Source organism: Salarias fasciatus, chromosome 15, assembly GCF_902148845.1.
Source record: "Salarias fasciatus chromosome 15, fSalaFa1.1, whole genome shotgun sequence".
NCBI lineage: Eukaryota > Metazoa > Chordata > Actinopteri > Blenniiformes > Blenniidae > Salarias > Salarias fasciatus.
In genome coordinates this window covers 14,387,909-14,415,675 of record NC_043759.1, presented here as the reverse complement: position 1 = coordinate 14,415,675, position 27,767 = coordinate 14,387,909, and the positions used below count along the sequence as shown (strand labels likewise).

Below are 27,767 nucleotides of genomic sequence, written 5' to 3'. Positions count from 1 at the left end.
GTCGTTTGCCAAGTATCAGCACATTCCAGATGATCACACCCCATCAAACTGTTGGAGTTCCTCTACATGGTGCGGAAGAGCATAGGTTCCGAAGATGTTTTTGCTCGGGGAGCACATCAACGACGCACACTATGGCATCGACTATCATCACCATACACTGTTGACCTTAGTTGTTTCCCTGTTTTTCAAACTGAGGCTTAGCCTGCAGCGTGACAATGAGAGGCAGAAGCTCAACAAAACAGTCTTTTTCAAAGGACATTAGTGTGCTTTCAAACTGTGTGTGCACATGTGTATGTGTATATGTACTGCATATGTTTTTTGTTTTTTTTTTGTCGTGCTTTGAGGTTCAGTAAAGGCAAGTAAGTGTGGCTTTGGTCTGATGTTCCTCTTAAACCAAAAATAAAAACAGTCCATGATTTATTATGCATTATTATTATTTATTATTTATTTTTATTTTGCATTTATTTATCACAACATTTATTGTTTGTTTCTCAATTGTTTTCATGATTTATTTTATACTTACGTCACGCCCTGTGCCCCTGCACCCATGTGGGGGCGCTCGGGTCCTGTTTTGTTGGTCTGCCCTCATGTTATCCTGCCTGGTCACCTGCCTGCTCCTCTTATTCTCCTGTCTGGTCTGTCTCGTTAACTCCCTCATGTGCTGCACCAGTCCTGCCCCCTTTATTAAGCCCCATCTCCTAGTGTGTCTTGTCGGCTCCTTGTGGGTCTGTCTGCGTGCGTCCCTGTCCCTGCCTGCACCTCAGCTCTGTTTGCCTTTTGTTCCTGTGTTCCTGAGTTTCGTGAGTTCCTGGTTACCCGAGTTATTTTGGAAATAAAAGACTTTGTACCCCGCCTGGCTCCCTGCGCCTGGGTCCTTCCACCTCGCACCCGTCACAACTTATATTAAATATTGCTAATAGAATTTTGGTGTCTGTGTGTAGTGATGTGACCAATCCACTTAAAGTAATTTTCATATCAAACTCCATGGTTATAACTATTTGTAAGCATGCAGTGAAATATCTACATGTCTGACATTTTTAACAAACCAAGTTATTTGAAAATCGGTTGAAAATTGAGCAATCAATAATCATTTCAAAGTTGATACTCAATTGACTTTAATGACACGAGTGAGCGAGCGGTCCTGTCCCATGATGGCCGCCATGTGATGACATTAGTCCCTGTTGGGTTACAGTGCGCATGAGCCATCTAGTGTTTGTATATATCTATGGTATGGGCCATCTCAGAAAAGAAACTGTGATCTACTCAGACGTGATCATCCTGAAATTCATTGAGAATTTTGGAGCAGCTTCAAGCAAAGAGAAAGATTTCCACCGTGTGGGAACATTTTGATCTTGTGTCGGAAAATACGGTAATTGTTTTAATATCCTTGTTTCATCCTGTTCCTCTCAAAGTTTCCACTTGATCTGTCTGAATTCAATCTCATCTCAAAGTGACACTTAGCTTACTATCCATATTATTTTCTGCAGGCTAAATGTCACAACTGTCTTTTTTGAACAGAAGCACCTCTTCAATGCTGAGTCATTACCAAGCCAAGCATGAAAATGAAGTCCCAGATAAACCCGGGATTAACTCAGGTATTATTTCACTTTAATGTATTTTTTTATTTATTTATTTTATTTATACATTTTCCTCTTTTTACCAGTCCTCTATCTGCCTCTTCTTTTCAATCTTCCTGATGTGATGTCAACCTTCAACAGTCTTAAATTAATCTATGTATCTGGAAATCTCTTATGTATGCCTATTGTACGATTATCTCCTTGTCATTATGCATTTTACCAACTGTTTCAATCCATCCACTTTATTCTTTTTTCTCTCATTTGTTTATTCAGTTAAGTTGACCCTCTGTGCCTTTTCCTTCCTACTCTCCCGGTCTCTGGTGAACTGACTGTTGATTTTATTTTGCTATTTTCAGCCTTTGTTCTGTTAAAGGCTACACTAAGGAACTTTCAGTTTTCCTTGATTTTGGCGGCGCCAGTGGACAAAAGCGGTAGTGCCGGGGGCCTTCTGGCCGGACTGGCTGCTGGAGGCTGGAGGAGGAGAAGCTCCATTATCCCTAGCCGATGTACTTATTTTTGCAACAGGACTGAAGAGAATCCCAGCTGTGGGTTCACCCCAAAGCCTGAGCTGCATGTTCTCCCAGACGACACCTCTTCACACCTCCCGAAGGCCAACACCTGCAGCTGGACACTACAGATTCCACCTGGCCTTAATTTTGAAGACTTTAAGGAACACAAGAACTTTGGGATTGGAGGAGCACAGCAGTTTGGGGAGGCATGAACCGCAGTGTGTGTTCCACATCCTTTTTTTGTGTTAAGTTTTTTGTTGTTTTTCTTGTTAATTTGGGGTTTTGGTGTACTTGAGTAGGTGGTTTATGAAGAGCACTCAGACAACCTGAAGGAAAAAGTAAAGAACTTTTGAGTGCATGGCTCGATGTCATTTAGTCACCACAAAAATAAAAAAGAAAATGCTATATCATGTACTAGAGCGTAATCGGACGCACAAATCAGCCCCAGCCAGGACCGTCTTCACAACAGCTGTCTGCACCCACTTCAGGCATGTTATTCAGCATTATTTGTTTGTTGTTTGGAAATCATGTACTAAAATGCCAATTTGTCGTTTTTTTAGATCACCTTTGGAAACAGTTTGACATTGAAGTGGGCAGGCAGACCACAAGTGCCACAGCTGATGCCATTCAGGAGGTGCAGAGGTACATTGTCAGGTCCCAGGAACCTTTGCCATACTGGAACAACCATAAAACAACGTACCTAAACCTTTTCAAGCTGTCCTTACAATTTCGCTGTACTCCAGCCTCATTTGTGCCATGTGAGCGGGTCTTTTCTACTGCCGGAGAAATTGTATTCAAAAAGCGTAACAGGCGTAATTTCAAAACTTTGGAGAAACTTATTTTTTTTAATAAAAATTTGTAAATAAAAAAATCCCAGTCCACAACCATCCTCATTCACAACACATTCACTGAGATTTTCACGTTATACTCGTTTACATTATTTGACTGTATATAAAAATACCAAAGATTTTAAACTTAAATGAAGCAATGAAATAATACAATATAAAATACAATGTTATTGTATTATGTTATTGTACATATGAAGTCATCCAATCAGTGTCAGTTGAGTCTATCAACTCGGTTGCCTGTCGGGATTTTTAAGGTCCAGCAGGTGTCAGTATTCAGTGACACAGCATCAACACAGTATAAATAGTTTGGCAACATGTTGAAACGCTTCATGACGCCTCGTCTGTCCATCACTACTGTGTGTCACATATCAGCAGTAAGGCTCTTTACAAGGGGCACAGATCATCTCAATGGCTCATGCTCATTTCCATCTTTAAGACATTGATATTTTTCTTTGAACAAGTGATCAGGGGAGAGCGCGAACGCAGTCCCCCACTACCAGAAATTATGCAGTCGAGATTCCCACATTTGGGGAATTCGCAGGGGTCAGCACAACCGGAGTGCAATGGCTGAGCCTCGCCCTGGGTGAACCACCTTCTTGATCATGGTATCTCCCCTGCCAGGTAAGTATGAATTGTACACGCTCCGCTCACACACCCCTTCCACGCACACATACACCTCATTCACAGTTTAATCACTCACAACAAATCCAAAAACACACCACCTGCATCAGGCTGCTTTCTATCAAATGCTTCACAGCCACAACATGCTGCTCAGGGCACCTTAAAAACACAAAATTCACGTTTTAGTCAGACCACCGTGCTCATTTTTCCCATCATGCATTGCAGAGTGAGCACGTCCTGACTACTTTCAAAACACTTTGTTTTCGTTCTTTCAGTTCCACAAAAACGACTTGCAGTCAAACACAAGGTTGTTGTGGAAAAGAATGAAAACAGTGGTAGGAAAACCATTTTGATCCACATCTTACATTTTATAGAAATGTATAAAAACTCACATACACACTTCCTGTTCTTTGTCCTGGAATGTCCTGCTGCTGCCACCTGCTGCTCATATGTGTGAAATGCACTGTCAGTGGCAATACATAGCTTGCAGGGTCACTAATGATACAGTCAGCAGGATGAACAAAGGACAAAGTTGGTTCAAAATATGAATAACTGAAGGTTTTCAGAAAGTCATATCTTTGCACTACAACATTTGAATTTATTTTGTCTGGGTGCATTAACTGGCAACCAGAGAATGTCGAGGAATCTGACTCGATCCAGAATAAGGCAGGCCCATGATGGAATTCTATTCTAGACTAGCAGAGCATGGAATGTCTACAGAATTCCAATCTGGACCAGCCCAGATTTCTATGATCTATGAACTATTGAATGTGTTCTTTTAATTTGATGTTAACTGCAAACGATTGCATAATTTTGATGGGACAGGGGGCGTAACAAAGCGCTGACCTGTAAGGACTGGCATAGGATTTGTCAAATACATAGTGACAGCTCACAATCCCACACTGAAGACATCATGGATTACACAACCAATCTGTCACTTGATCTAAGTCTGGGGCAAAATGTCGACTTCCTGTTCAACTTGACAGCTAACTCCAGCTCTGGCTACGCCGGCTTGGCACCACAGACTAGCAGCGCCATCGGCACCATCCTGATTGTAGCATTGACCATAAACATGGTGTCAGTGGGATTCACCACGGAGGCAACAAAGATCATGGTGAGCTCAAGAAGCCTGTTTATGTTCGCCATGAATGCACGATGTAGAGAGGATAAAGATGGGACAGGTAGCTTACCTGATGAATGCTGGCAGAATGAAATGATCCGTTTGTAACACCAGACATAATAATTATATCACTGAACAGTCTTGGACTTACATCAGAAAGTATGAAATCATAGATCTGACTTACTTATGATCCCATCAGGTTTACAGAGCTGGCTGAGGAGGGTGGTGTAGAGATCTTTGCAGGTACTCCTCAGTGGTTCTCCAGGACCTGCCTCCACACGTTGGCCACTGTATTTCCTGCCATGCGATCGGTCAGATGGATTATTTGCTTGTCCATACCATAAATTACAGCGATAAAGATGAGTTTGCTGAAATCACTGCTCCTGCCAACACTCCAGGAGCCACATGTACACAGGGTGCGAATGAACAACAAAGTGGAGTATGTTTTTTCACCCCCCACTGCAAAGTTCTGATATATCAAGACCGAAATGACCATGAAAATGTGACATTAAGTGGTTTGGAAATGTAACCAGAGTAATCAACTGCACACATTCCTACAAAAGCATGCTCACATCAAGAAGAAACCTTTTCATTTGATTAATGTATTTATCAAATGTGATGCACAAATGCAATTAACTATTACTGAGGGGAGGTGGCATGGTTCCATACACGATTCATAAATTCTGAGTAACAGCATAGTTGGGAACAGACAAGCTGGCACTGCATGGCAGGTGGGTTCTTCGTCACTTAATGCATTTAACCCCAACATGTGCGCTCATTTCCCTGTTGACTGGAACGTACAAGAGAAATGTGGTTGGATTAATTTGTATGCCGAGAGTCATATACGTATTTTTGAGCATAATCCATGTTGCCAAATAATCCAAATGCACTCAAGTCTTTCATACGAGGCGTCAGGGCTCTCACATGGATGAAATTACATCCTGTTGTCATTGAAGACTTCCCTCTTCTTCATCTTGCCATACTTGTCCACATCCGTCTCTGGAAGAGCCCTTTTATACCATCCTCTTTCAGCCACTTCCACACAAGGGAGCCCGTTTGGACCAAACTCCCATACTTTCCGTCAGCCTTCAAATGACACACAGAACCTTTATCCACCATTCACTGAGTGCCCTGACAAGTTGTTCTGGCATTAAGCTGTGTGCATTACCTCAAGTTGACCAGCTGCTGCTGAGGCCTCGCCGGTGGCTGCACTTCAGTCATGTTCAAAGTTGTCCTCAAAGTGCCAGAAGCTGATGAGGAAGCCGTAAAATGATTAGTATGTTATTAGTGTATAATTATATGTTAATGGCTTTTCACTGAACTTCGAATTTATGGCCTTACAGACAACGACGAAACTGGTGTTATCTGTGCACCGGGCACATCAGATATCACCCCACATAGAGCACCAGGAGCTGATGAAGGAGCCTTGAAAAGATTTGTGCGTTAGTGTTCAATGACACGTTAATGGGGTGACGGAGGTCTGGATTTGCAGCCTTACAGGTGATGAAGGTTCTGACTGAGCCGTTGTTTCCAGAGAAGTCAGTTCAGTGGCCCCTAAAAAGAAGTGAGGATAAACATGTATGTCAAAACTGATTGTCTGAAATTCAACATGCCAGGTTGCTCTTCAGCAAGTTTTATTTATAACGGAGTCTACATTTCAGAAATTCGTGCTTTAATGTGATCAAAATCACATCACAGATCAGATTTTCACCTTGTCCGTCAAAAGTGTCGAGCACTTCAGCAGGCAGTGCATCATCCATCTGCCTTTAGACCCTGAGGAGGGGTCCACTTTGAGATTTCTGATAGACACAGGGAGAGACTGGAGGTTTGTCTTACGATCTACAGTCTGCATTTACTGAAGACAACATAACCTACCTACTGTGTGTACAGAATCCACCGCCTGAAGCACTTCAGTAACGTGGAGTTGATGTCGTCTTCCATGATGCGTCACCGTCTCACAGAACATAAAGCCTCTTGGGCTATCTTCTGCTCATCGTCACTTCCAACTTGTACCTCTGGCATGGTAAGACATCATTTGCGAATATTCGGATTGCGAAATTATTTGCCGAATGTCATCATAGCGACCGAATATTCGGATATTCGGGACCAGCCGTACTGGAAACCAGTCTGAGGCAATCCTGCTTGTGCCCAGATGGGCTGACTGAGCATGCAGGTGGGCTGGGGTCCTGACGTTGCAGTAGTGGTGGTGCTGATGAGGCTCAGAGATGACAGAGGCACAGCAGAGGAAAGGTCGAGCTTCGGCTTGACATTCCTAGTCCACACAACGATAAACAACCTCATACCGCACTTGAGGTTGATTGGTGCGTGGCCTGCAGTCCGGTAGCTCTGCTGCTGGGAGCTGTGTGATGCTGGACAGACTTTAACGGCAGAGAACACGCAAGACTTGCTCATTCACATTTGTTGTTAACTGGGCCTCCTGTCTAATGGCGAACTCAGCAACACACTGAGTTCATTTTAAGGATGTGAATGTCCACTTTAACCAAATTTGTGGTCATCTACCGTCACTCTCTGCTGCACATGCTGGTGGGGTTAGAGATCTCACTTCAAGTGTTGAACTTCCTGCCTTTCCCACACAGTCAGGATGAAGCCACAGCTGTTGGTAACAGGACATGAGGCGGTTCTTCCTTCAGTCCAGCAGAAGGGCAACAGAGTAGCGTTTGCTGAACTTCAGCTTTTGCTCCTATGATGAACGGGTAGGATCACCTTTGGTTTGGCCGAACAGAGCGTTACCCCACTGTAACCCCTTTACTATGTGCCACTGTAAAGACTGTTGTACTGCTGGATGTTGCGATCGTGGAAGTCAAGCTTGTTCCAGGCACTGAGAGCACTTTGTCTCGTAGAGACAGAGCAAGCTTTCCATCTTCCACAGAAACACTGACGGGGACCTTACTCAGTTCTTCTACTGCCGCTGCCAGGGATCAAGATCCGGATCACGTGTGTTTTCAACACAGAGGTCCAGCTTGGATTCTTAGAGAGATTTCTTTCTGTGTGGAGCCAGCTCATCCTTCTGGCTGTCAAAGATATAGCTTGTGTCATCCTCTGGGGTTTCCTACGCAGCAGGCGCTGCTTCATATATCGTTCAGATCAGAGCATAACGGTCAGGAGCACTTAAGTTGTCCATAACAGAGATGACAAAATTCGTCTGGAGCACCTGTTTCCCAAGTCACTGAATGGGAGGTCTGTAATTCACCTCTTCCACCTGACTAAACAGGTTCGAGTGCGGCCCTTGACCCTGTCGGAGTCCCAGTGGGCGATGCCACTGAGTAGTCACGCCTGGAAGGGGACAGCAGCACAGTGAGGCCAAGGAATCATGCTTGGGAGAAAGGAGTGCTTCAGGCCGTTGGCTGTCTCACCGCGTTGCCGTAGGGTAGGCGCACACCATTGCACATGACTTATCTGCCAATGTCGGCCATATTCCTCCCTGGTGGATCCCGAAGGCACGATCTGGGTTCTGTAGTGCTCGGTGTTGTCTGCCTCAGATGAGGAAGGCTCTCTGTCCAGAGTACATCCTGAAGCACTTCAGCAACATAGCGCTGGACACTAAAAAGTAACACAGAGGATCTGTTAACATCAGTTGATGTAATACATGGATCCAAGTTAAAAATGAATTGCTTGATTTTGATAAACTTTATAAGTTCCACACTTAATTTTTATGAGATGTGTTCAAATAATGTTAATTACATTAATTCAAATTGGTTTGCAGTTTAAACTCAAAGTTCATTGTTGAGGGGTTTGAAACTAAATTTTAGTTGTAATAGCAACAAACTTGGCTTGATAAGTGAATTTTTGTCAATATTGACTTCACAATTTTAACTTTCCTCTTCTATGCCACACAACATGCCCGGACAAGTTCTGAGTAACAAGGTGTGTTAACAGGATGGAAAACCTTGATACAAGCAACACTTCATGGTGAGTAAAATTGATTTCTAGTAGGTCTACGAGTAAGGCATTTACACGTTTGTTACTTTCATTGTGGCGATACGTGCTCAAGAACAGAGCATTTGGGAAAAGGATTATTCAAATTTTTACTCATTGGATCATGTGACCACCAGCAACATACTGTCCACTGTCAAACCTACAATTTTGGAAAAAAAAAGTATTGTTCATTCACATGCATAGCTGTGTAGGCCCACTGAGGGGAAACTGTGGTTTGACATTTACGAGAGAGGAATTAAAAAGGTAGGCACAAACCATTTCTTTCATTTTGTCTGCCTGCGTAAAATCTGCAGAAAGAGACTTGTCATATAATTGCAATGACGTAATCGTTGACAGTGGACAATCTAGTCAGAAGTGCATTTTCTTAAATTTGTCATTGTTTTAAAAGATGGGTTGTGAGTGCAAACTGGGTTGCTTAAACAATAGCATATACTGAAGCTAATTATGTGCTTCATATTATTCGCTACAGACAAATGACTTCAAAAGAACAACTGTAAACCTGGAAGTGACTTTTATGGCCAGTGCATCCAGGATCTGATGAGTGTGGTTTTATCAAGAGGAGCTTCAGGAGCAAGAATCAGGAAATTTTAGGGCATGATTCTTGTAGTGTATTACTTAACATTTTATCTATTTTTGAAATGCACCACAGTAAATGGAAAACTGCACTGCGACACACATTTCTCCTTGAGCCAAAATGGAAGTCTCTGGCAATTTGAAGATTGTGTTTCACATTGAGATAGTTCTGATCTTTTTTTTTTTCTTCCTGACAACATAATGGTTTGCAATGTTGCTTTGTAATGCTTCAAGTTTTAGGGTCCCACTGACCTTTATGACAGTTACACACACACAAACACTTTTCCAAAAACAGCATGAAGAACAGAGAAGGCGATAATTATTGAAGGGGACATATTAGGCTTTTTTCCACTTTGTGAAGAGTTTGTTATAGCAGTATGTGTTAGCCGTAGCCTCATTATGACGTTCAAATTTGAAAACTGCTTCCTCCCTGTCTTGCTACACCACATTTTGTGAAAATGAAACTGAAGCTGAAACAATCGAGTTTGAGTTGGGTCTGCTTATCCTGAAATAAGTGGCTTTAACTCCTCCCCCTGACTGTGCCCCCACCGTGTGTGTGTGTGTGTGTGTGTGTGTGTGAGAGAGAGAGAGTGAGAGAGAGAGAGTGGGCATGGACCGACGCGTTCATGTGCATACCGGTAAGCAGGCTCAGAAACAGCCTGTTCTGAGGAGGGCTCGTCAGAGCGACTTTTTAGACCACTGAAACTCCGAACAAAGGATGAATTTGGGGCGAACAAACTTAAGTACTATGTTTTTGGGCTTCTGAGACCTACATGACGTTACTGAAAAATAGCATAATATGTCCCCTTTAAGACAGGTGAAATATTTCAATCTTCACCTGTGACACAACTGCTGAATTCTGAGTAGGGATGGGTATTGAACTCTGTATGTTTATAGGTACTAACTGAACTCTGTCGGTACTACCAATTATCGATTCACATATTACTTCAGTTCAGTACTTCAGTTTACATCCTAATCACTGTATTCACTTCAGAGATCTGTAAAACCACAACAGCATGTATTTTGCGACACCAGGCTGTCGTGGAGGAGTGGCGTGAGCGGACCATGAGGAAATATTGGTGAAACTAATGAGTTTTTGGACGATTAAAGCCATTTTGGGAGCCGGCGCCACACATGCCCCATTGGTTAACAGTTTACAGATGTCTGCAGCTCGACTTTGGATCTACTTTTCTCCCGAAACACTTATCGGATCAGAAAAGCCTTCTGGGTGAGTATATTGTCCTACTTCATTCTATAAACAATGTGAAAACTGTTTAAACCAAACTTATCCTTTAAGAACAAAATTCTAGTCAAGAATGAGGAATTCAGAATTTTTAACAGCTTCAGATCTACAGCTACAACTCCTGCGTTCAGCACCATTAGCGAGGGGTCTGCTGCCAGCAAAATCTTTTATTACCACATTATCACAGAAACACAAACAGAAGTACAAAAAACTGTTAGCATTGAGTACCGGTAACGATTCCCAGGTACCAGGAATTGGTACCATATCAGTTCAAATGCGAACAGCACCCATGCTTAAATCCAAGCAACCTCCAAATCCTTTCAGACTGTACCGACTCTCTAAAGCGAGGCTATTCAACTCCAGGCCGAGGTCCTGCATGTTTTAGGTCTCTTCCTGCTTCAGCTCCCCTCAAACTAATGTTGACATCAATACCAGGCTTAAAAAACAAAGCTCAGCAACAAGAGCCTTACAACAATAAGGTTTGCTTCAACTGGGACAGACGTAAAAACACACAGGTCTGCAGCTCACAGGGCCTGGAGCTGAGGAGCCCTGCCCAAAATGAAAAAAAAGAAAAGAAAAGAATACAGTCAAAGACAACAAATCTGAACACACTTTATAAGTCAAAATTACTTCACAGCTAGATTCAGCCAGATCCACATTTACAAGTGGTATAGACTATCTCATTGGCTCATGCTCATTTCCATCTTTAAGACATTGATATTTTTCTTTGAACAAGTGATCAGGGGAGAGCGCGAACGCAGTCCCCCACTACCAGAAATTATGCAGTCGAGATTCCCACATTTGGGGAATTCGCAGGGGTCAGCACAACCGGAGTGCAATGGCTGAGCCTCGCCCTGGGTGAACCACCTTCTTGATCATGGTGTCTCCCCTGCCAGGTAAGTATGAATTGTACACGCTCCGCTCACACACCCCTTCCACGCACACATACACCTCAGTCACAGTTTAATCACTCACAACAAATCCAAAAACACACCACCTACATCAGGCTGCTTTCTATCAAATGCTTCACAGCCACAACATGCTGCTCAGAGAACCTTAGAAACACATTATTAACGTTTTAGTCAGACCACCGTGCTCATTTTTCCCATCATGCATTGCAGGGTGAGCATGTCATGACTGCTTTCAAAAAGACTGTTTTCATTCTTTCAGTTCCATAAAAATGACTGGCAGTCAAACAGAAGGCTCCTGTGAAAAATAAAAGCACCGACAGGAAAACCGTTTTGCTCCACAGCTTACATTTTAAGAAAATGTATAAAAGCTCACACGCACACTTCCTGTTTCTTTGTTCTGGAACGTCCTGCTGCTGCCACCTGCTGCTCATGTGTGTGAACTGCACTGTGGCACATTAACATGCTGGGTCAAATGCTTTCTCTCTCTCTCAAACACACAAATTTGTGTTCCTTAGTTGTCTTATGCAGGCCATGGGATTTTTTTATTTATTTATTTATTTTTTAGGAATTATTGCTTTTTGTTCAAAAATGTCTTACTTATTCTTCTCTTCGTTTGAAATAATTGTTCCTGAAAAGGAAGGGGCACCATTAAGAGCAAATGAGCTTCACGTGCAGCTTGTTGTATTTTGATGCTTCATTTAAATGTTCATGTATTATCACTGAAAGAGATGGGGTAAAGCCCAACCATGAATAAATTGCAATATTTTAGCCTTTGCTCAAAAGAGTAACTCCATATTTAGAGATAAAAGCAAATTAATTGGTTTTGAACTGGCCCATCTACTGTCACATACACAATAGTAGGGCTACTCACATAAGCAAATATGTCTGATTCACTATTAAATGCTGAAATATCTGGTAAAATACTCAATATCAAATCAAAGGCTCCAACTCTATATACTTGCTTTACAAATGTGGTGTATTTGTTTTTCCAAACTCTGCCTACATTTTTTTCCATTTTGTATAACCTGGTTGACAGCCGGTTGTTTTTCCACTTCTATAGTTGATGGTAAATGAACTACACAAACAAAAACTCTTTGCAAGTGGCATAGATCATCTCCTTGGCTGATGAACATTTCCATCTTTAAGACATTGATATTTTTCTTTGAACAAGTGATCAGGGGAGAGCGCGAACGCAGTCCCCCACTACCAGAAATTATGCAGTCGAGATTCCCACATTTGGGGAATTCGCAGGGGTCAGCACAACCGGAGTGCAATGGCTGAGCCTCGCCCTGGGTGAACCACCTTCTTGATCATGGTATCTCCCCTGCCAGGTAAGTATGAATTGTACACGCTCCGCTCACACATCCCTTCCACGCACACATACACCTCATTCACAGTTTAATCACTCACAACAAATCCAAAAACACACCAACTGCATCAGGCTGCTTTCTATCAAATGCTTCACAGCCACAACATGCTGCCCAGAGAACCTTAGAAACACATTAACGTTTTAGTCAGACCACCATGCTCATTTTTCCCATCATGCATTGCAGGGTGAGCATGTCATGACTACTTTCAAAAGACTTTGTTTTCATTCTTTCAGTTCCACAAAAACGACTGGCTGTCAAACACAAGGTTCATGTGGACAAAAACGAAAACAGTGGTAGGAAAGCCATTTTGATCCACATCTTATATTTTACAGAAATGTAAAAATCTCACACATACACTTCCTGTTTCTTTGTCCTGGAATGTCCTGCTGCTGCTCCCTGCTGGTCATGTGTGTGAACTGCACTCTGTGGCACTATATCCAGAAACAGGCGTGCACGTTGCTCTCCTAACACAATCTGTAGGACAACTGTGCACATGAAGCCTTGAGAAATCAGTCTTTTTGGCAAACATTTCGCTGCAGGCCTTCAGGAAGCTTCATCAGGGCATCGCTCCTTAAAACATTAACAGTAGAAACAGTCCAAGCCTTCTTAACTTAAAACTAGCGACTGGTTCCACATGAGGAGCCTGATAGCTCTAAGTTCTGCCTTCCATTCTACCTTTAAAAAACTGAGAAACCTAAAGTAAACTTAAAGAAAGAGCTCAAACTTCCACAACGCACAGCTTGAGGAGCTATCAGAGTAAATCAGAAGCCATTATATAGGTATAACAGGGACCATCTCAGATTCAAATGAGACTCTGTTTGACTCCTTCAAAGTATAATGGACGATGTTTTAGCCAATGAATGGCGTGATGCGTGTCAACTATTGGTCCTCCGACATGTCAATCACGCTGAAGAAATGCTTGCGTCACGCCGTCAAGCGCGTTCGTAGGAGCAGCAGAGCAGGTAGGATGGTCTCATCATTTTCAAAAAGCGAGTAACAGACGTTTGGCGTCGACTTTTAAGAAAATCGTCCATTATACCTTTAAACAGATTGAAGGAATGAAATCATCTTTAGTCACAAAAATACTTTAGGAGGTAAATTGATATTCTATATTTATAGGAGTTTATTACATTCTTGATAAAAATAAAAATCAGTAAAAAACAAAACAAAAACAGGAAAAAAAAAATCAGCAATCCTAACAATACAGAACAAAAATTGAAATTGCTTGAATGAAAGGAGGCAGAAGAAAGATGAAATTCATCTTCTCTGTCCCTTTCTCATAGAGTCAAAAGTGAGCGGCCTACGCAGCCACTCTCACTCTTAATGGTTTGTTTCATCTTCATGATTCTTTATATTTTGGTAATCTGGATTTTATTCATTTTTTCAGTCTGGCAAGTGAGTTAGATGCTTTTGATTCATTATCAGACTGGTTCACAACGTGATCCCTTTAACTGAAATGACACGTTCTGTCACTTCGGTTCTAGTTGTAGTTACTTTCTCTTTTAGCAAATCTGCTCTGAATATTGGTGGGTAGAGGGTTTTTTTCTCCTGAGTTATATAATTTGGAGCATACTATAATCTACTGTGTCATGAAAACAAATTTAATTTTTTTGTTGGGTGTCTGGGTTTCTTTTTTTCCTTGTCTTTGCTACTACTTCTAATCGATCTTTTTTTGACAAGAACACTGATTGGATGTTTGTCTTAGTAGCATTTCCCTAAACTTCAATACAGTAGGTCAGGTATGGAACAGTTATCTATCATGTAGTTTTTTTGTCATCTAACAAGCCCTTTACCTTCTATAATATAGCTATTGTTTCTAGTATTTTCAATTTTGTGGAGTTTGAATAATTTACAGTTCAAGTTCCACTAACATCCACCATGATACCCAAAATACTTACCACGGGAGCTACGGAGGCATACACCCAGTCGCGGGCCGGATTGGACGGTTCGGCGGGCCGAATTTGGCCCGCGGGCCGCCAGTTGCCGACCCCTGCTGTAGAAAATGCTTGTTATAAAAAAATAAAAATAAAAAAAAAACATGTCACAAAACCATTTCATCAACCCACCCGACGTGCTCAAAAGAAGCCAAACTGCCAACACAGCACCAACTGTGGTGTCATTTCACTTTCGTACAATGACTAGGTACAAAACAGTTTATTTTTCAAATGCCTATATTGTTTTTGGAGAAAAAAAAATGCCAGCAGAGGGCCCCTCTAAGCCTGAAGGCCCCTGGGTAACATGCTCAGAATGCCCATATCCGGACTAGCTGATTCCGGGGGCTGACCTTTTACCTCACACCACCTCTAGATGTCGTTAAGACACTAGTTAACCTAAATACGCTATCAATAATTTCAACAACAATTATTATGATTTAGGGAGTTTCACAACATCCCCGACATAACATCATGTGTCCCGGGGGAGACGGTCAAAGCAGCCATGACGGCGAAAAATGGCACATACAGCTCATAACAAACAAGCAGCGAGTAAAACGGTACACGACCAATAATTTACGCTCACAAGAAAAAAAAGCTTACTTCAATCCAGTTTCATGACGGTGCACAGCCCAAAACTTAATTTTTACAAAAAAAATGTAAGCAGGCAGGTAACAATGGAGCAGAGAAAAGCATAAAGTAGGTTAGCACTCACGGTTTCGTTAGCCTTCGGGTTTTTTCCACAGCGTCACGGTGCGAAGGCCCGGCTTCATTCGACGCACAGCCGGAAAAAAAGGGACTTTCTTCAACCGACCTCCCATATCTTCGGATGAAAACATTACATTTGAGTTCTCCGGGGTTCACGAGCATAAAACTCGCCATTTAAATGTCGGTATCTCGAAAGAAAATCCGAAACGCGCCTGGTTCGCGTCGCTGCACCACACGTCCACCTGAGGCTCGTGTGCAACAAGTGGGAAGGCTGAGCTCGACTCTGATTGGCTGATGAGGAAGCGCGGGCTTGTATCACGCGTCTGACCTGGTTTTGCAGTTTTTTCTCCGTTTCACCTGATTCTTTGGAAATCACAAATCGAGTACACCGAACCTTTTCACCTCACTTTCAAATGGAAATATGTTTTAAATTAAACACAATCTCTCTCTCTTTCTTTTTAAATAAATGTGCTTAGGCTGTAATTTAGCTTTCAAATTCACGATTGATATTAAATACTTGTAGTTTTTATCAACTTTTAAGTTCATCAATCATATTTAATAGATTTAATCATCTTCTAAATTATTTTTTTGTTTTCTGATAGTGTCTAAATGGGTTAGTTTGGTGGTCTGCTGCTGACACCTAACGGTAAGCTGTCGAATGACAGTATTAAATTCCATTTCAGGTGTGAATGCTGTCCATACCTTTTTTCTCCTGTTCTTTCGTTTTCAAAATATCATAGCTTTATCTTACTTTTAACAGCTAAAAGTTCAGATGTTTATGTGTTCCATTTTTTTACTGTTTCCTGTAGTTTTTATGACAAACACAATTGTGCTATGAGGTTTGTTGATAGGAATGTTTAATCTATACACAGCATCTTTATTTTGCTAACTTTATCCTTTATTTAGTGTGTCTTGAAGACAATCTGTTGTATTGACTTTTGAATTCTAACACATACATTTGTAATTGCTGACTTTCTTTTTATCAAAAGAGGCTTTTCATCTTTAAGCTTCTCCTTGATCTCTGATTTCCAAAAGACATTCAAAGAAACAACAACCATTAACAGTACAAGATGAAATTTTATTGATTACTGATCATCACCATTTCATTATTCAACACATGTCAAAATGCGGGGGGGGGGGGGGGGGGGGGGGGGGGGGGGGGGGTGCTTGATGGCGATATAAAAAAATACATGCTACACTGTACAAGTTTTACAGGTGTATTTACAAAAATTGCTAGATAACAGGGCTGGGATGTAGTAATGCAAAAAAAAAATCAACACTCAAAACTTAAATATGCACATAGTAGCTTAGATTCTTCACTGCCTCACATATGTTTGTTACTAATCATGGCAGTTGTTGTCAATTATATAATGTGTTCTGTTAAAATGTGTAGACATGTACATAAATTGCTGCAAATAAGGTAATCTGAATAAATCTAAGTGAACATCCAGTGCTAATGGAGTCTCTACTGTCACGTATTAATGTGTAAATCAACAGTGGAAAACAACTGTGATGCCATAAACCGAACCTTAACAAAGTAATCATGTTTTTGCAAGAACTGTTTAGATTTCAGTGCTCCTACACCAGTTTAGTTCTACCCAGAGGCAATTAAGTTAAAAATTCATTTGCACTTGGTATAGGACCAGCACACCATATAGATGATCTCAAGCTTTGAACTTTTAAGTTATCTACAAACCTGGAAAAAATCGTAACATTGCAGACACACTGCAGAGCATAGAGAGCATCTGCCACCTTCATCTGCATGACATGTACATTTCATTCACAAATATACTTCATTACTAAACTGCTTTGATAAAATAATGGACTCTATGCACAACTTCACCACTTCCTGAACTTCAGGAAGCTCCTTGTTTCCTGTCTTTCATGATAGGACGAGCTGATTAATGCAGGTGTGTCTGACCTCTGTAACACCTTCAGACACACCTGTATTAATCAGCTCATCCTATCATGAAAAACAGGAGACAAAGAGCCTCCTGAAGTTCAGGAAGTGGTTGAGTTGTGCACAGAGCCTAAGGTTCTCCATTTTTATTTTTCCCTGTTATCAAATCATGTCATTTTGATGTGGCTGTACTAAGCGCCTGAGCCGGAGGGTAGCTGATTAGACCAGACCATAAACAGGTAGAGGCGATCTTGTAATCAGGGGAGTTTGGACACAGTCACTCACACAACAGTGAGCAGCAAGTGCTGTGTGAGAGAACGGCTGGAGAGTCTGGACTTGTTAAAAGCAGACTTGTAGGATCAGCATGTGATTCAAAGGAAGAATGCGCTGCTGAGTTTTCAGTTATCTCTTTGCAGTTTGCGTTGGGGTTTTTGTGAGCTGTGGATGAATCATGTGATCAAATTCAGGTTAAAGTATAATGTATTAAAAAAGTCACACGTTTCAAATGCAGGCTAAAATGACACATTCAGAATGATGTTGAGAAAACATTGTCAAAAATGTGGTGTAAGCACAAAATCCATTCTGAGCACAGGCAAGCCTGAACCAGAGCCTCAAACCAGTCGAGCAACCATCTGTTGGTGTGTCGTGTGTGGGGACATCAAGAAAAAGTTGTAATTCAGCAAGAATCGCTGTGTGCTCAAGTTCACTGAGAGGAAGGATGCGGTCCGGAAACTGGATGGCTGCTGGAGACGTCTGGAGGTCCATGGTGATGGTTATCACTGCAAGTTCAGCAATTGTTTACGCGTAGTCTAACAGAACTTTACATCTTTGTGTTCACTCTAATAATGCAGTTTTTAATCATTTTTAATGATAAACAAAAAAACTAAGATGATATAAAATCATGACATCAAATAAATCCAAAATACTTTATTGGAGGAAAAAGTCATGAATTTCTCCATTTATGTTTGCCGTTAGAACATTAAACAAAAATTAAATGTGTCCAAAAAGACAAGAATTTTTGGGTCAAACTGAGTCTTATTTCTGGGTGATGGGAAAGGAATTCTGGTCCATTAATTCTCCAACTCTCTCTTGGAGCGTCTGAACCACCTCTGCCAGGATGAAGACGTGTGTGTCATCCAGATCCTTGAGGATGAACTTCTTTCCCAAGGCCATCTTTTCATCCAAGTAAAGGAGGAACTGTTTCATGGCAGGATCACTGGTTCAAAAGACAAAGGGGAAAAAAAGACAAATATGTCATATTATTCCAAAGATATTGTTTACATAGTTTCAAGTGCTAGCTGTGTTGCAAATATCATTGATAGTGATTTTATTCATTACCATTCCACAAGGACACCTTTGTGTACATTGACCATGTTGGCAGCTGCAGAAGAATCGACACTGGAGGCAAATTCAGGATCTGAAAAGCTGAAACACAAAGACGTATAATACGACTGAGGACAGTCAGGCATCCAGAACCTCATTTCCCCTGTGTGGAGCTTTTCACTGAATTATATGGTTTGTTTTCGTGGGATGCTAATCTTAAGAGTTAGAGATGACAAACGTGGCTCTTAAAAACAAATAATTTTTCTTGTGTTGCAGCAGTGGGAAGGTCCTCGGTTTTGTGGTAATGTGGAGTTAACATGTTTTCTCTGTGTATGTGCTGGGTTTCTCTGGGTACCTATTTTTAATTAATTCATTCTAGACATTTAGCTATTTCAAATTCTATCTAATCTGAGGGATTTAGTAGGAGCGGAACTATGGATAAGGCCTGGAAACCTGATTGATGTTTGATAAGATAATATCATCAAACCGAACAGTTACACAGCAGCAGCAACAACAGGAACAAAAGCAGGAGTATCTCCAACACCTACAGTTAGATTTTGAGAGGTTAATGTTACACGAAAGTAAGAAAAATTAGAAAGAAATACGTGGAAAACGATAAGACACGGCTACAAAGCCATTTTAAAATACTAGCCAACAACATTCGCACATCTTCCTCTGTGTTGTTTTACGACGGCCTGCGTCCCGTTGGTCACATTACTGCCAACATTCACACATTTTAATGTAAAACTAGTATTTACACAGCTATTTTACCCACCTGGCAAGTGATGTTATTTCTTGTGCTAATGTGTTGCATTATGGGAAACATACTGTGTGCGGTAAGGGACAATCTTCCTTTTACACATACCGCGCATGCGCAAATTCTATAAACTGGAAAAGGCTCTATTATATAATACTTGTGCCTCTCCAAGGCAAATAGCATCTTATATTGATTCACTGTGTAGTAACCCCACCTTATGAAAAACATATTAGTACCCTCCTGGGCACAAGTAATTCTACAGTGTGTGAGATAACAAGGAAAACAGAGAAGATCCTAATGTGCCACAAGAAAAACTAATCACAAAAGAGACTTCTGGTATCTTTGCCCAGAAGAAAGCAGCAGATTTTACTTTACAAAGGTCACCAAGGTTATCAATTTCTGTATTCATGGTCTTTCTGAACATTTTTTCAGTGCATTGCCTATGCAACATAAAGGTTTAAATCAGAAGATCATATTAAAAGTGAATAAATACTTGATATCAGAGATCAGCATGAAAGTGAAATAAAAGCAGATCAAGCTTTAGTCAACAATAAATCCACTGATGTCATTTGGGATAAACCACTACATTGTGGAGTTGCAAATTGAGAGGCTTTCTTTTCATTGAAGTATTTGCAGTTTCATTATACTTCTTGCTGTTTATGAAATTGTTCCAAGCTATAGAGGATCTACACGTAATAGCTGCATTGGGAAATAAAAGGTCAACCCTGATTTCAGAGTATTTCCCCCAAAGTTGGAGACGAATGCATTTAATAAAATATGTGCCTAAAGTTATATTCCTCACCTTGATTCAAAATGTATACAAAATTCCAGTGACAAAATGAGAATTTCTTTCCAAATATGAACTACCATCAAACAGGATGTTTCTGTGAAAAACAAAAAAAAAACTATTTTCAAGTGTATCTAACAATCTGTCTGCAGAGTAAGAGGATATGAGAAAGGCAGTGTGAAGAGAAATCAAACAAAGCCTTTAATTTTCCCACATTTATTCAATTGTCGACACTTGACGTTGCTAATGGGATTTGAGGCCTGCAAGAAAATAGAAAACTCAACTGTTTGATTAGTCATGTAGAAATAAATATAGCATCCTGAACTACTATGTTGCTCCAGTCCCATCTGAGGTAAGGCTTCCGAAGGAATATATTTTGGCACAAAGCATTACTGTAATACTGTGGCTAAAATAAAATAGAAACAAAAATAAAACAAAAAGCTTCGCCACTGCAGATGACAAGTGGCGTAAGTCTAAGTTGCAATTTAACATAAGTGCATTTGGAGCTACATAAGTAATGTAAGTGTGATGTATCCAAATAATAAGCAGGAAAAATTACAGCAAAATAAAATCTCATGTAACTTTTCTACATCTGAAGTGACCTGTAGATATTATATAATTGCTCATGTTCATTAAAAAGAGAAGTTATGTCAAAACCTATTTGGCCTAATAATGCTCGACAATCACGTCAAGAAAAAAAAAAGAAAGAAGCCAATATCATTGCAATGTGTTCACATTTCTGGTTTTAAAATTAAACTGGAAGGCAGTCACTTTATTTTGGTCTGAGAACGTGTGACAGTGCTCTCCCACACTTCAAGTATAGAGTAGGTTGTGTGTGTTGTCAGTCAGTGGCTGATGTAGCTCTGCAGTGCTTCCAGGATGAACTGGAGGCTGCGTTTGTACAGAAAGGAATCCTTCCTCTCGGGCTTGCAGATGTTGAGGTGATCGACGTCCACCTCAATAAGTTCTCCGATGCCAAGATCTGAAACCAAACCAGAGGCGGGTCAATGCCAGTGTGAAAGAAACCACAATAAAGCTACGTGCCACCTCTGGAGAAAAGCATGTTTTATTTCCTACTGATGGGACCTACTTGCTGACTGTGTTGGCACCACCAGTATCTTGATCATGGGCCCAATGTTAGTTGGCAGTGTCTCTGCAAAGCTGAGCACTTTGAAGTCCTTCTCTTTGGCGATGTTCAGGAAACTCTCATTCAGGTTGAGCAGAGCTGGTGAATCTGAAACACACAGATGTTGCCTCATTAAATCGTGATGAATTCCCGTGGGAGCCCAAATATTCTCGAGCCTTTACCTTTACATAGTTCTCTGACTTCTATAGAGGGAAACAGAAGATATCTGACATTGACAGAATACTCTGCCATGAAGGTGCCGTGGTGGGGAACGCTGTAGAACAAAATGCCCTTGGTGTTGTTCAGTAACCCATCCATATCCGGGTCCCCCGACGCATCAAGCAGCATTTTCTTCACAAGCAAACCTGAGAGAGAAAAAAAGAAAACGGGGTAGCTACAGACATTCAGCGAGGTGATCCTACAAGGTCACTACTCTGCATGTCTTTAATGTCTCTTTGCCCCGATGCAACTGAGTGCAATGACACATGCTGATAGAGTTTTTGGAGAAGTGAGACACTGAAAAAATGCAGGATAGTGATTCTCTAAACTGCCGGTTGAAGGGATGCGAGTCTCTAGACAGGCAGTGGATGGAATACCTCCCATACTGTGGGCTACCCAGACCACCGGTCTCTCTCCAACTCCTGCCTGCTTTAGTTTCTTCAGCAGCTCTTGACTTCTGTAGGCCAAAGATTTCCTGAGAAGACAAAAAAATAAATAAATAAAATAAAATCATTCTTCTGTTGATATGTGGTCTTCAGGAATTATGTACTGTGGGATGAGTTTAAGAATAAAAACTGAACAAATTGCAAATGTATTAAACTCCTATAGCCACATTAATCAATCCACTCAATCTATTATCAATGGGTTATAAAAAAAAGCAAGGTTTTCCATGATATTTGTAGTTAGTATATAAGGAAAAAAGGATTTTTTTTTTAACCTTTGATTCTCGGCCGGACATTTGGCCATCCAGTCGCTGAGATGACTGTCGTACTCCACTGACAGCACTCTCAAATTTGGACAATCAGCAGCGAGCCACGACTGTAGGTAAATATCAAAACACAGACGAAGAGTGAGAAATGAATCCAAGTCTGTGAAATGTTCCCTTACAAGGTGACAATGGAAAAACACCTGACAGTAAACTGTGTTACTCGACACGATTAAGAGGAAGCTGGAATATCCGTCACCTTCGGCCAGCACTCCGTGTAATCATCTTTGCTTTCCGCCTCCTTTTCTTCTGAAGTGCTGGGGTCCTTCTGCCTCCACGTCTTAAAAGCTGCTCCCAGAATCCCGTGGATGAAAAGCACATCTGCTTTGATGGGCTGGCTGAAAGTTAAACACATAGATACAAAGATATATGTTGGGCTTTTTATTCAGGAACATCGAACTAGTCTGTTATTAAAAGAAAACACGACAGTGGCGTTGTATTAGTTTTCCTACTTGCCACGGGTTTGTGGGTGGAGGATGTAAACGCCGTCTTGGTATTTCTCCTCCACGGTCTCTCTGTCCAGGTTGGCCAGCGCTCGGGCAGCATGAGACGCCTGCATGACGTGTGGCGACTGCATCATTTCAGCCAGGACAGACAACCAGCCTGAAGGTGGAGGAAAAACAACTTGTTGTTTTGCTTCAATCTGACAAAGTATAAATTCTGGACAGCTTGCTATAACAGAAACTCTCTGCATTCACATTGATCGGTTATAAACTCACCAGACTGGATTATGGCCTGGTGAACGCCTTCATTTAGTGCCAAGTTTCCAATAATTCGAACAATATTTCTCTGAATCTTAGGGGAGTCTCTCCGGAGCTGATAAACTCTCTGTAGGAGTTGTAAACCTCCATTTGAGACAATGTAGTCACAGTGACTCTGTACCTGTGAATAAGAAACATTTGTTTCAGTAAAGTGAAAAGAGGAAGGAAATGTGCTGCAGAATGGACTGCTACAATCACTACAACTGCACTTTTATGGAAAGAAATCAGGCAATGTTTGGATACTAAACAACACTCATTACCTTGGAGTGCTGAACCAGAGCCTGGAGACAGAAGGACTCCACCTTCTCAGAAGGAACAGAGGTGAGGCTCTGGGCGTAGGGCAGCCCATTGCCGCCAAAACACCACAGACCGCCCTGCAACAAGGAGCAGAGCACATTTTAATGACAAGACAGAAACATTTGAATTTCGGGAATTGTGAAGACGTTATTCAGTTACAGTCATATGAGATAAAGAAATGATGCCGTCTCTTTCGGCCATGGGCATTACGAGGGAAACTAGTATATGTGCCACTGTTTTTCATTATCACCCTTTGCGCTGCCAAGGACTGGCTGCTCTCTCTGAGGGCCAGAGACGTGAAGTACTGAACACACTTGTCCACCTCAGACTGAGGCAGGGACGCCAATAACTGTCTCAGTCCATCCTCGGCTGATAAAACCTGAAAGGGGGAAACACATTTTAGCTTAGTGCATTGAAGATGCAGTTAGCCGATCTCCTTCAGACTAATGGCAGATATACGTACCTCTTGCATTTCGGGCAGTGCAGGTGGCTGACGGAAGAAGCGCAGGTCTACCTGAGGAGTGCGAGCCAGGCCCACTGCTGTCCGCTGGTCTATGACCTGGGCTGCTGTCTGATACTGGTAGTCTGCATTGAAAACAATACTAGTGATCTAATTACCGGTCCATTTATGTGTTATGTGATGAGGCAAATGTTTTTTTTCCTGAGTTCTTTACCGTGCCAGTGGTGATTGTCAGCAAGCTCCTGCACAGCCTGTAATCTGATGGCTTTGTTAGCTGACTGCGTCCTCTTGAGCAGGACCCACAGCGCCACCTCATGAGGGTCTGCATCCACATGGCTGAAGTGTTCTGGAACACAATTACAAATGTTACAATAAAACTAAGTGACTGAATGTTCACAGAAGATGTGTACCACTGTTATGGCTCATCTGGACTACATCTATCTACCTGGCTAACTACCAGAATCTACAACGCCACCTGTTGTTATAGCTGCTAGAGACGACAAACCTTGAGGCTGAAGGTCTTGATTCATCAATTTGGCTGCTTTTAATTTGTAAGAGGTCATGTGTTAAAATTCTTGCATGAATATAATCCAGTAAAGTTTCTTCCAGACATTTGTCACTCTAAAATAAATCTGGATTTAACATTTAAAACATGATAATAACACTCAACTCAGAGACAACATGAGGAAAGTTGTTGATGTGGTTTCAAGATTTGAACTGATGTTGACTGAAACAGAAGCTTTATTGACATATACCATGTGACAGAACTTTTTTATCATATGTATTGATAAATCTATTAAAAACGATATCTCGATGATACATATTAAGCAAGGCATTATCAATAGAGTAGCTTCAAAAGGTTTCCTACCATCTAGTGACTGCAGAAAGAGCCTAGAAGACATTTCCAGAAGCCGTCTTGCTGCTTTATGAAGTTCTTTCCTTGTTTTGTGTGTGAGCCCTGGAACAATAGAAAACACTTTGAGAAAACACACTCACCAAATTTCTACAAGCAAGGTCACAGATTCTGTTAATGAGTTTGCTGCTGGTTCAGTTTTTCAGAATAAGCTGATGGTGACTGAAGATTTAGGGAGGTAAGTGTAAGGTTAAAGATGAGAAGAAATGGAAATGACATGCTCAAAAAGACTGAAAAGTCTGTCAGGACAGAACATTAAATTATAGACTGCAAAATCTCAAAATGGTTCTGTATTTGGGCAATGAATTCATTGTAAATTATTTTCATTACCTGCAGTGAGATTCTCATTTTCATCTGAGGGTGTGGCCTTCAGGTAGACTTGGGACTTGTACTTCTCCTGAAGAACTGCACTGGTGTCGAGGGTCACAGCTTTATCCAGAGCCACCAACTCATAAGAAATAAAAACACAGCCACTGCAGGAACAAACATGGGTAAAGTAAAGCACAGTGTCAGTATTCTTCACACAAGAAGGAGTCAATCTTTCAGAGTCTAGTATGGAATTTTACATGTGACGTACCCAAAGATTAGAGCACCAGTCACCTTAGCAGCTTTCCCTGGATTTCACAGAGAGAATAAAGTTTTCTTTCACATTTTAAGATCTTGCCAAAAAACATTAAATCTATACATTAAGTAAATTGGTTTAGAATATTGCTCAATTCACTCACTTAAAGCTTTCCACTGAAACACCTTCTTCACACCAGGTTGTCCGGCTGTGCTCAGTCTGCGACACTGGATCAGACGCAGAGCCGTAACAGACATCCTTCATCCGTTTACCCTCCCAGTTATTCAGTCAGTCACCAGAGTTATGTTTGCAAACCAGTCCTGTAGCACATCAGAAATATAACAGTCAGATATGTGAACAAAGACGCGCTTGCTCATGATGAGAGGTGGGATGATATCTGATTCTATCGTCCATTGCAATGAAATATATCACTAATTGCAATTATTTTGTCCTGGATAATAATGACATAACATTAAGATCACGTGCCTAATTATGATAATACAATGTTAGGCACTGTTGTTGAATTTTATTTATTGCTGGAAGAGGTCAACAGAGTAACCACAAAGTCACTAATATTCATCTTGTCACTGGCTTATTCTTAAAAATGGTAACCTGAAACAAAAGTGAAGACATATACAAGAAATACATTAGCAGATTGAATTAAAAAATGAATGACAAAGAAACTATTATACGCCTGAAGAGGGTCAATTCTTCAATTTTTGTGCAACGTTTAGGATCGTTGAAATCATCACTAGGGTAGGGCCTGAATAACTTCAAAAAAGTGTGTCCAGAAAACTATATAAATATAGATGATCAAGTATGTGACTTTTAACACTTTGAAGTACTGAAGCAGCCTGAAGAATGATGATCGTTCAACTCATTCTGCAGTCATTTGGCTAATGTTAGCATACCGAGCTACAATGTACACGTTGTAGCGGTCACCTCCACTGTCATTCATTTCAACTCTGTGCCAAAACTCTGTCTGACACCAAATTAGTCAAACGATATCAGGCTTTACAAAGAGATGGGGGGAAAATGTTAACACTTTAACTAAAAGAATCGGTGTGACGGATCAACTGGTTTCCCTGTTAAACAGTGGCAGACTTCCTTTAGCGTCTGTTGCTCTTGCTCGTAACAGCAGATGGTAAAAACACGACAGAAATTCGTAGCTGTCCTCACGACCACCGCTTAACCACATTTACAATAAAGTTTCGAAGTGTTGTTTTATAATTTTTAACACCTGCTGTAATGAGCAGCAGCGACAGACGCCTGGGAAGTCGGTCATCAGTTAACAGGGAAACCAGTTCATCCGAAACATCGGGCAAAGCTACACAAACAGTTAGCTTCCGGCTCACCACTCGGCGTCTAGTGACGGTAACAAATCCAGCTAAATTACAATGTTTACATACGGTATTGGTACATCATATTACTATTCAACAGAGCAGTTACCTTATTTATTTAAAACTAGTTTAAGAAGAAGTAGAGTGACGTCCTCCACGACCCAGTGTTCATGAACACAACATAAGCACGTCTCACATTTAATACGTCATCGACGGCGACCACACTACAAAGATACTCCTGGAAAATGTTGCAATCTTTTGCAATTATGAAGTCCTTCCACTAGATAAAACATCTCTTAAATGTTCGGACTTCATTGTTTGTATAGGATTTATTTATTTTCCCCTGTGGTATTCCATAAGATGTTCATTATGATTAGAGAGAGAGAGAGAGAGAGAGAGAGAGAGAGAGAGATGATGAATCCTCGAACAATTTCAGAGGTCACTTTATTCTTTACAGCATTTGAACGAAGTTATGGTTTAAAATGTGTTTTCTGAGTTTGATAGCGAATAGTAAGATATTTTAAAAATTACATCGCCAACTAAATGGACTGTATTAATAATTTTTTTTAGAACTTTTTTAGGCAATTGGCTATGGTTGAACAATAACTGAACTGGATGGCCGCACTTATTGCAAAGTTCCAGATCTGAATCCCCCCCCCCCCCCAAAAAAAAAAAAAAAAAATGTTGGGATGGATACACTGTGTAAATGTTTAAAAAAAATTCTGGTACATGGTGCCTCACTAACACTCTTGTTGCATTTGTCCTGTGGGGATTTCTAATTTAACCAGTGATGGCAAGTAACGACGTACAAATACTTCGTTACTGTACTTAAGTAAAATTTTCAGGTACTTTTTACTTTTAGAAGTATTTATTTTTCTGACAACTGTTTACTTTTACTCCCTACATTTTGAATCTAAATATTGGGACTTTCTACTCCTTACATTTTCCCAAAAAGCTTGTTACTTCTTTAAATATATATTATTTATTTTAGGGCTGGGCACGTTAACGCATTGCTTCAATGAAGGCCGGCAAACATTACACACCGCGCTCCAGCTGAGCGTCAAAAAAGCACACAGGCCACGGCGCTTTTAGCAGTGAAACACGGTCCATTCCTCTTTATTTGCCATATTGAACCAGGCCGAATTATCATAAAAATCACGGGGGAAAGGCTGGTGTAAGGCACAAATT

The 27,767-nt window shown here is 41.0% G+C and overlaps 2 protein-coding genes and 3 non-coding genes across 5 annotated transcripts; all 5 read right to left on the bottom strand.

The window, feature by feature from the left end:
* Nucleotides 1–3,399: 3,399 nt before the first annotated feature.
* On the bottom strand, nucleotides 3,400–3,563 carry LOC115402552 (U1 spliceosomal RNA). Its single transcript, XR_003933147.1, has one exon. It is a non-coding gene; the product is annotated as a U1 spliceosomal RNA (small nuclear RNA).
* Nucleotides 3,564–11,188: 7,625 nt separating this feature from the next.
* LOC115402553 (U1 spliceosomal RNA) lies at nucleotides 11,189–11,352 on the bottom strand. The gene has a single exon (XR_003933148.1). It is a non-coding gene; the product is annotated as a U1 spliceosomal RNA (small nuclear RNA).
* Nucleotides 11,353–12,534: 1,182 nt separating this feature from the next.
* LOC115402543 (U1 spliceosomal RNA) lies at nucleotides 12,535–12,698 on the bottom strand. Its single transcript, XR_003933139.1, has one exon. It is a non-coding gene; the product is annotated as a U1 spliceosomal RNA (small nuclear RNA).
* Nucleotides 12,699–18,175: 5,477 nt separating this feature from the next.
* Nucleotides 18,176–19,419, bottom strand: gtf2h5 (general transcription factor IIH, polypeptide 5). Its single transcript, XM_030110302.1, has 3 exons — nucleotides 19,367–19,419; nucleotides 18,607–18,693; nucleotides 18,176–18,484 (listed from the first exon to the last, which is right to left on the bottom strand). Exons 2-3 carry the CDS (start codon nucleotides 18,639–18,641, stop codon nucleotides 18,304–18,306), a joined length of 216 nt encoding a protein of 71 aa, XP_029966162.1. The 5' UTR covers nucleotides 18,642–18,693; nucleotides 19,367–19,419; the 3' UTR covers nucleotides 18,176–18,303.
* Nucleotides 19,420–20,342: 923 nt separating this feature from the next.
* Nucleotides 20,343–26,768, bottom strand: serac1 (serine active site containing 1). The gene is made up of 17 exons (XM_030110779.1): nucleotides 26,689–26,768; nucleotides 25,403–25,559; nucleotides 25,255–25,291; nucleotides 25,008–25,150; nucleotides 24,633–24,722; nucleotides 23,979–24,110; nucleotides 23,768–23,889; nucleotides 23,555–23,683; nucleotides 23,268–23,381; nucleotides 22,966–23,128; nucleotides 22,699–22,849; nucleotides 22,446–22,584; nucleotides 22,199–22,299; nucleotides 21,858–21,955; nucleotides 21,444–21,626; nucleotides 21,226–21,369; nucleotides 20,343–21,117 (listed from the first exon to the last, which is right to left on the bottom strand). Exons 2-17 carry the CDS (start codon nucleotides 25,494–25,496, stop codon nucleotides 20,981–20,983), a joined length of 1,977 nt encoding a protein of 658 aa, XP_029966639.1. The 5' UTR covers nucleotides 25,497–25,559; nucleotides 26,689–26,768; the 3' UTR covers nucleotides 20,343–20,980.
* Nucleotides 26,769–27,767: the final 999 nt, after the last annotated feature.

What these genes read in the sequence shown, in the direction of transcription:
- gtf2h5 (XM_030110302.1), bottom strand. Translation starts at nt 18,641, where the DNA reads ATGGTCAATGTACACAAAGGTGTCCTTGTGGAATG. An exon ending in AAAGGTGTCCTTGTGGAATG is followed by an intron (nt 18,485 to 18,606) that starts GTAATGAATAAA and finishes CTTTTGAACCAG; the next exon opens with TGATCCTGCCATGAAACAGT.
- serac1 (XM_030110779.1), bottom strand. Translation starts at nt 25,496, where the DNA reads ATGTCTGTTACGGCTCTGCGTCTGATCCAGTGTCGCAGACTGAGCACA. An exon ending in CACTGCCCGAAATGCAAGAG is followed by an intron (nt 23,684 to 23,767) that starts GTACGTATATCT and finishes TCCCCCTTTCAG; the next exon opens with GTTTTATCAGCCGAGGATGG. An exon ending in ACACGGAGTGCTGGCCGAAG is followed by an intron (nt 22,300 to 22,445) that starts GTGACGGATATT and finishes ATTTACCTACAG; the next exon opens with TCGTGGCTCGCTGCTGATTG.